The 9,067-nt window shown below is 42.4% G+C and overlaps 1 protein-coding gene and 1 pseudogene across 5 annotated transcripts in view; one reads left to right on the top strand and one right to left on the bottom strand.

Annotated features, from left to right (window-relative positions):
- Positions 1-373: 373 nt before the first annotated feature.
- LOC123952594 lies at positions 374-1,405 on the top strand (annotated as a pseudogene).
- The window catches only part of SLC35D2 (solute carrier family 35 member D2), a 51,384-nt gene continuing 43,595 nt past the window's right edge, over positions 1,279-9,067 (bottom strand). For 4 of the 5 annotated variants that reach the window (XM_046023012.1, XM_046023013.1, XM_046023014.1 and 1 more), the window contains 3 exons: positions 7,376-7,454; positions 6,271-6,353; positions 4,984-5,604 (listed from right to left, as the gene is read on the bottom strand). In XM_046023012.1, coding sequence (XP_045878968.1) covers positions 5,502-5,604; positions 6,271-6,353; positions 7,376-7,454 — 265 coding nt within the window. In that variant the 3' untranslated portion in view covers positions 4,984-5,501. Of the gene's footprint in view, positions 1,557-4,983; positions 5,605-6,270; positions 6,354-7,375; positions 7,455-9,067 lie in introns of those variants that run through there. The other variant, XM_046023015.1, reaches the window with a different exon arrangement.

Raw genomic sequence — 9,067 nt, 5'->3', positions numbered from 1 at the left:
AAGGAAACAGAGATTCTGAGCTGCCGGGACCCTCAGTTTCCTGAAAGCTGCCACAGAGCAGCAACTCCTGGTCAGCTAGGTTGTTGACCCTTGCCAAGTCCCAGCATTCAAAGTATATCCCCAAGTACACATATCCATTTGCCAAAAACAAAAATGATCCACAAGGCCAAGTAACCAAGACTTTCAAGTTGAAGTGGTCTTCCTCCCTTGTCCCCACCTGGTAAATTCCTAGTCAGCCTTTCAACATGCCTTCTCTATAGAGCAATGCTGTCTTTAGAGTTCTTCCCTACAATAATTAGAAACAAGAGTGATAACAATAATATTATTATTAACAACAGTAACTAACTTTTACTGGTCACTAGGGGTCAAGCAATGCCAAACACTCTCCATGCGTTATCTCATTTAATTCTTACAGTAACACTTGGAGGAAGGTGCTGTCTTCATCTGATGGGTTGCATGGCTGTAGGCTGAGGGAAGAAAAGGCCTATGGCCTCCATCTCTGTGCCTTGCACGCCTGCTCTGTCCTAGCACTTGCCACACACCCAAGCGGTCACCATCCATGTACTTCCATGTGTCCCACACAAGATTTTGCACACTGGCAAGCTGAGAAGTTATCTTTTGGAACACAGGACAGATTATATTAATGCTTATGGACACCTCATGCCTGAATGTGGAAGGATGACATATGCAGAAGATCAGATAGACCACGACGCTCAGACATTGGTGAGGATCTAATCAGAGCTAATTCAGCAACGAAGCACACAAGCCCACAGCAGATAATTTCCAGCAAGCACAGGAGCGCTGTTTCGGATTTCACAGAAGATTACTTTAAAACCATATACAAACTTTACTCAGGACCAAGAGCCACCAGATTTAAGCAAGTGGTGATGAGAAAAAATTATCTAAGTTGGAACCACAACCAAATACAAAGCCGAGAGAATCCACGTCTTCTGAGAAAGTTCACAGAAACCTTCAAAATTCTCTGAAGGAAAATCCTGTCCCTGAGGAATATCCAAACAAGACTCTGAGCAAAGCGCAACCAGAGAGACAGCCGAGAGACAGCCGAGGGGAAATGAATTATACCCAGAAGAAATACAAATTTTTGGAAAAGAAAATCAGTGCCTAATCGGTGAAATCAACAGCCTGATGAAGTGGGGCAAATCAAAGGAAAAGAGGTTGAAATTTCCAGACTCTCGTCACAGAGAAGGTTTTACAACAAGAAGCTGAGACTGATGGCATTCACCAGTTAGTTGTAGAAGTAACTGAGGATATGAAGGAGGGTGGTGATGAGTGGCTTCTGAGTGTGAGCGCTCTTCTCCCCAGCGATCTGCTCCCTCTCCTCGATCTTGCTCTTCCTCAATCCTTAGGACAGCTTGTCCAGGCAACGTCTGCGTCTGTAGCGGGCTCTGCCCAGTTACTCCCAGCAGATGATACGCTGTCCAGGGTCTCCAGCATCGGAGTGTGCTTTGCGACTAGATGTTATCCCTGAGCCGAGACAAACACTCGTGCTCTCATGGAGGGTAACCCAAACCTGTGGTTTTAAGCTTATTTTGTAGCTGAAAAACAATGAAGTTGAAAAGAAAAGGAGAAAACTGAATTCAAACGACTGTGGAGAAAAAAAAAAGAACTGACTTAACACTCTGGAATTATAGACATATTATTGACTTCACCATTTTCCTGAGAGACACATACTATAAATATAACTGTGTATATGTATATATATACATTATATATATAAAATATATAACTCTTCTCTAAACTAAGTTCTATTCTTTAAGGAAACTCAGCTGTCCAAAACCCCAGTGTCCCTGTATTTGAGATACATTTAATATGCAGGGAAAATATTAAAACATCAGGAAAAAGTCCAACTTAACAAATGATGTCACTGTTATTTACAACACAATAACCAGAAGTAAGCCAGATATCAACGATATTAAACTAATTTTCTTTGTCCTATCCAGGATGGCTTTTACAATATCTTTTAGTAAGAAAAAAAGGAAATCTGGAGACCTGAGGCATGAGGCTACATTTCCTCATTAGCCTCCTTGATCTCATGAATCCCTTTCATACCACCTCTCCACACCGAGCTTCCTCAACTAATCTTAATTCAAAAACCAGATTGGAGCTCCCACCACCACCATCACAGCTCAGGAAGCTGGGTTTTTTTTGTTTTCCATTTTATTTATTTTTTCAGCGTAACAGTATTCATTCTTTTTGCACAACACCCAGTGCTCCATGCAAAACGTGCCCTCCCCATTACCCACCACCTGTTCCCCCAACCTCCCACCCCTGACCCTTCAAAACCCTCAGGTTGTTTTTCAGAGTCCATAGTCTCTTATGGTTCGCCTCCCCTCCCCAATGTCCAAGCTGGGTTTTTAGGGATCTTCTAGAAACTGCAAATGCTGCCAGGATGCTCTTCGTGTGCCCTCTGCTGGCCACACACGGAAGCAGGAGAAGTCTCCACAGAAAGGTAAAAAGAAAGGATCATGTAAGAAAAGGCCGAGAAAAAGATTCAGGGTGATTGCAGAAGAAAAAAAAATTAAATAAGAATCCCTAATGAGGCATCCTGGCTATGAAAACAAACAAAGGATTGGCCATATTAAGAGTAGAAAAACACAAAATCATCTTCAAGGATTCGGAAAATAAAAACCAGAAAAAAAATGTTGAAAGAAAGCAAAAATGTGCTGCCATTTTGTTTTGTCACTGAGAAAATGAGAAGTGGGTGTTCACAGTTTTCAAATCTTAACATTTTTGGCCTCTGGGCTTCAGGACTGATGCTCAAGACGCAGGAGGAGGTGGACACAACAGCTCAGGGGCCCCACGGTCACACTCTAGAAGTCTTTCCAAAGTAAGGTTAACCAATGAAGGAATCCTAGAACTCAACAACAAAACACACAACACAATTCAAAAATGGGCAAAGGATTTAGAAAGCCATGTCTCTAAAGACATATGAATGGCCAACAAGCACATAAAAAATGTCCAACATCACCAAGAATTAGGGAAATACAAATCAAAACTCCAATGACACAATCACCTCACACCCATCAGAATGGCTACCATAAAAGCAAAACAAACAAAGAGCCCCCAGAAAATAACAAGTCAGACAAGATGTGGAGAAATTGGAACCCTTGCACAAATGTAAAATGATGCTGCTGCTATAGGAAATGGCAAAGATGCCCGGACCGTGGGGTTTAGAGAGCATGGGGCTGGCAAGCTCATCAGTGTGTGGGAGGGTGGTGGGCCCAGAGATGGCATGGAAGCTCCAAGCTCCTTCCCACACACCTCGTCCTATGCATCTCTTCTTTCTGGCTGTTGCAGAGCTGCATTCTTTGTAAGAAACCAGTAATGGAGAGTTAAGTACTCTCCCTGAGTTCTGTGACCCATTCCAGCAAATTATCCAACCTGGGGGAGGGAGTGTGCAAACCCCTGATTCATGGCCAATTGGTTAGAAGCATAGGTCACAACCTGGGACTTGGGATTGGCATCTGAAGTGGGGGCAGTTTTATGGGACTGAACCCTTCACCTGCAGGGTCTGCCCTAGTTCCAGGCAGTTAGAATTGAATGGAATTGTTGGACATGTAGTTGGAGTCCAGAGAGTAGGAGAATTCCTTGATAGGAGGGAAAAACTCCACACATTTGATGTCAAAAGTGTTCTGTATATAAAGGAAACAAATTTTAATATCCAAAAGAATTGAAAGCAGGGTCTCAAAGACACATGAGTACACTCATGCTTTTAGCAGAGTTATTCATAAATAGCCAAGTGTCCATTGATAGGTGAATGGGTAACTCAAATGTGGTATATACAACCATATGATGGAATATTATCCAGCTTTCAAAAGGAAGAAAATTCTGACATCTGCTACAAGGATGAACCTTGAGGACATTACCCTAAGTAAAATAAGCTAGGCACAGAGGGACAAACACTGTGCAATTCCATGTAGATATCTAGAGTAGTCATATTCATAGAGACAGAAAGTAGAATGATGGTTGCCAGGGGCTGTGGTGAGTTACTGTTTCATGGGTGCAGAGTTTGTTTTGCAAAATGGAAATATTCTCGAGATTGTTTACACAACAATATGAATATACTTAACACTGCCGAACTATACACTTAGCAATGGTTAAGATAGTAAATTTTATGTTCTGTGTGTTTTACAATTAAAACTAAATTTTTTTGAAAGATAATTGGAAATAATGCATCAATACAATCACTCCTCCTTCATTTGCTGCTCTGCCCCACATCTGGCTCAGCTTCTAGAACTTAAAAAGTGAAAGCTAGCAAGGGTTTAGAGATCCAGTTCAACTTTACAGATTAAAACAATGGAGGTCACAATGGCAAGGTAACCTGAGACGGTATCAAGTGGTTAGTGGTGGAGATGGGATTACAAGTCTCCTGTGGCCCAGACTGGAGCCTCACCCTACACCACAACCCCAACAAGGATAGCCCATTGCTTTATTTTACATCAGCTTCATACCCAGCGTGGGGCTTAAACTCCTGACCCTGAGATCGAGAGTCATACACTCTTCCAACTGAGCCAGCCAGGCACTCCAGTCCATTCCTTGATGGAAATGAAAATAATAATGCTTGTCCATTCAGGGCTTCTTCCCACACACCACTGGTCTGGGAGGTCAGATGAGCCTACGATGAAATGTACCTTTGGTTAAAATTGAAGTGATCGGAATTTCAAAGGCCCCTGAACAAACCTGGGGAGATGGGGAGAGAAATAGGGGCTACTTAAATGTGAGCAGGGCACATGGACAGGTTTGGTTTTTTGTTTGTTTGTTTGTTTGTTTTTTCCCATTGAGTTATTTTGTAATAGTTTCCAGCATGAGCCTTAAAAGGAACATCACCCTTCAGGCAGAGTCTTTCTGCCTATCTAAAGTAATGCCACAGTATGACACCTGCCTATAAATTATTTTTTATTTTACTTTGATGATCGGGAAAAGATATCAACATATATGATGAAATCAGAGCTAACAACTAACTTGTAGTTGATGGGCTAATTTTATTAAAATAAGGACATGTTTGTTTAAACTAAAAAGAAAACTCTTCTCACTGGCACTCTGCTTTGGCTGGGATCCTTGAAATTAAGGCCGAGGTGCTGATAATAATGACTCTCACGCCGTCGGCCATTCCCGTCCTCTTAAACGCACATGGTCCTGGGGGGACAGCAGCTCAGAGAAGCGGCTGGCCGACCAATCAGTTCTCTGCCCGCCCAAAATCCTTGGTTGCGGTCCCTTTCCTCAATGGTTTCCTCTGAAAGATTCGCTTTCAGTGGTAAGGCTTTGCCCAAATACGCTTCTCAGGGTTGGCGATGGCTCGCTGTGCGGCAGCACGTGAGGTAGATTCTCTTCGCAGCTAGCAGACGCTCCTGCCGTGCTTTCACCAGGGGGCTGAGTGTTGTCCGCGACCAGAACCTCTGGCTTCCGGTTCCTACAGCGGGGATGCCCCGCCCCTCGCCCCGCCCCACCCGTGGTCCCGGTCTGCAATCCTGACTCAGATTCTAACTCTTCAAATCCTGAGGAATGTTTTCTTCGTCCACGGGTTGTTTAGGGTTCAAGTGGCCACTCAGAGTTAAAAAGGAGTATCTCAAGCCCCCTGCCATGCTGAAAGGAGAAAAAAAGTGCGAATAAATAAAGCTCACAGGTAGTATCCCCAGGTCTGTACAAAATATACCTCTTCATAGATCTAGCCAGAAGGGAGTGATAGAGACCCCTGTTTTTCTCCTAGCTTGTGGCTTGCTTGATGAGAATTACCCCCTCTTAGTTAGAAATCTTTGGAGGCAGAAAAAGAAGAGATCAATCCCTTACAAAACTTTGGAGAGAAAATAAATATTTGTTTTTTACTGAATAAACTATACTGTTATCCTAAGACAGTATTCCATAGAACCCCAAAATGCCTTTCAAAAGTGTCTCAGTCCCTCCTCCCAATACATAATGTATGGTGCTTTGACGGAGCAGGACTTCAGGAAGGCCCACCTCACAAAAGGGAGGCAGACAACTTAGACTTTTTTTTTTTTTTTTTTTTTTTTTTTTTTCTGAGAAAGACCTATGACTTAAATTCGGATCTCAGCCCCCTGAATTTTCACCACACACATCACGATCTACATGAAGAAGCATGTCATAAAAACAGATGAACGGAGTGATTTAAGTAAAATTATCTTAGAAACTAAAATGTCAAAACACCTCCCCTTCTTTCACTTGTAACAGATTAATCACACTTTTTAAAATTCATATTTCACTAAAATGAGTTCATTTAGAAATCCCACTCACCAAATATTTAACCCTACAAAGTTTAACATAGAGAAAATATAGTCTCCACCAACTAACATTCCAATGTAGGCAATGGATACATTCTGCAGAAAAAGAGAGAGAATTAGTCATTTTAAAAGGGAAGGACTTAGGGGGAAAATACATATAGATGGTAAAACCTGAGACTAAATATTTTAGTTGCTTTGCCCAGAGACTTATACACAGTAGCTGCTCACAGAATGTTGAATGAATGAAGAAAAAACCATTACATATGGCTTTCCGTGGCATGATAATTACAGAACACTGCATCATTCATGCCCCTTACAGTTAATACACAGGAAAAGAAAAAAAAAAAAAAAGATATAAGCATTGAGCTGTAATCAGCTATCCAGATCCCATCCCTTCAGCATCACTGGCTGGTAAATTTTAATCATACTGGACCCTAAACTTGCATGGATTAGACATCCAGCAAATTCCTAGCAGTGCCCTGCCCTGTGTATTCTAGGAGGGTCCGGGCAGCCAACAGTCTATTGCTAGAGCAGACAGTCTTTCTCACTCGCTCTATTGGTGTGATTGGAAAATCAAAGCAACTGTGGGACAGAGCACAGAACACCCCGCCCTCCTCTTCACTGCTGTGTGTATTCATATGCACAGACACACCTACACACAGTCCATGAGTTTAGTACCTTATACATTGTGCATATATCTACATTAAAAACAGGTCTTCACAAGGCTTCCCTTTCTTCGTCAACAGGTTCTCCCAGAACCAGGTTTACAAACAAGGCACCTAACAAGGCATCTTGGTGAATACAGAGATTTGGAAATTCTTTTCTGCTTTGTTTACTTCATTTTCTCAGACCCTCCCCTCTGAGACCACCCTTGAATTAAAGGTCGTAATTTGTCTCTCCTTTTTAAATTAGCAAGCCCTCCCTCTGTTTCATGGATTAGGGAGGAGAAGATCTAAGAAGAGGTGACCCAGGTACAGCTGTGAAGGTCACAAGTCTCCATGCTTTCTCTACCCACCCACCCACACCCGCCCCCCTTACAACAATAAAATCGAACACTGCTCCTCTTGAAGACTGGATTCACGGCCAGTTCCCCATTTCCCAAGGCTTCACCTGCTTACCTTGATGGCTCCAACCACTGCTGTTGTGAGGGCCGAATTGTAAAAGCTGCACAGAACTGTGGAGTACATCAACAGAAACCTGGGGCAAGGAGGAAACGCTTGGATGCGTGCCTGACTCGTGGGGCAGAACAGATTAAGAAAAGTCTACATATCACCGACCCACAAGTACTTCAAACAAAGGAGACAAACATACCATGAAGAGTTTATAACCTACATCTTCAAACACCCCCATTATAATTCTAACTTTTTGCAGGAAAATGGCCCAGTTGGGCACTGGCCAGATTTTCTGCCTTAGGACTTCTTTTCATTCTGTCTGTGCATTTCCCATTATGTTTCCATGTAAAGGCGGGAAGAATGGGGAGTTTCTTTAAATGGTCTGAAATCTTTTAACAGCTATGTCACCGCAGTGGTCTTTAATCCTCAGGATGCATCAGAATCGCCTGGCACACTTTGTAACACACAACGATGCCTGAGGGCAGTTCTCCTTCAGCTGGTTTGAGGTCCCTTGGCTGGGCACAGCATCGAAGCTCCAACAGGTAATACGAATGTGCAGCCACTGAGAACCACTGGTGTTTAGAAGGGAAAATCAGCAAGGGATTGCTGGCTTTGGACGAAAGAGACTGAAATTGATAGATTCCACAGCAATCAGACCACAAAAAGAAAAGGCATCCAGTCTGGTAAGGAAGAAGTCAAACTTCCACTGTTTGAAGATGACATGGTACTATATACAGAAGACCTGAAAGACTTCACCAAAAAACAGCGAGAACTGATAACCAAATTCAGTAAAGCAGCAGGATACAAAATCAATGTACAGAAATCTGTTGCATTCCAATGCACTAATAATGAAGCAGCAGAAAGAGAAATTACAACAACCCTATTTATAAATGCACCAAAAATAATATGAAACCTAAGAATAAACTTAACCAAAGAAGTGAAAGACCTATACTCAGAAAACTATAAAACATTGGTGATTGCTGGGTCATAGGGTAGTTCTATTTTCAACATTTTGAGGAACCTCCATGCTGTTTTCCAGAGTGGTTGGACCAGATATGATCTCCCTGATATGAGGACATGGAGAAGCAACATGGGGGGGTAGGGGGATAGGAGAAGAATAAATGAAACAAGATGGGATTGGGAGGGAGACAAACCATAAATGACTCTTAATCTCACAAAACAAACTGGGGTTGCTGGGGGGAGGTGGGATTGGGAGAGGGGGAGCGGGCTATGGACATTGGGGAGGGGAGGCGAACCATAAGAGACTATGGACTCTGAAAAAGAACCTGAGGGTTTTGAAGGGTCAGGGGTGGGAGGTTGGGGGAACAGGTGGTGGGTAATGGGGAGGGCACGTTTTGCATGGAGCACTGGGTGTTGTGCAAAAAGAATGAATACTGTTACGCTGAAAAAAATAAATAAAATGGAAAAAAAAATAATGCATAAAATTAATAATAAAACTATGCTTGCTGAATAAAAAAAAAAAATTGGTGAAAGAAATTGAAGATGGCACAAAGAAATGGAAAGACACTCCACATTCATGGACTGGAAGAACAAATGTGGCTAAAATGTCCATACAAAGCAATCTACACATTTAATGCAATCCCTATAAAAATACACATAGCATTTTTCACAGAACTGGAACAAACAATCCTAAAATTTGTATGGAACCACCAGAGACCCTAAGTAGCCAAAGCAATC

This window comes from Meles meles, chromosome 11 (assembly GCF_922984935.1).
Source record: "Meles meles chromosome 11, mMelMel3.1 paternal haplotype, whole genome shotgun sequence".
NCBI lineage: Eukaryota > Metazoa > Chordata > Mammalia > Carnivora > Mustelidae > Meles > Meles meles.
Note: the sequence above shows the minus strand (reverse complement) of the source record. Positions and strands in the feature narration are given on the sequence as shown.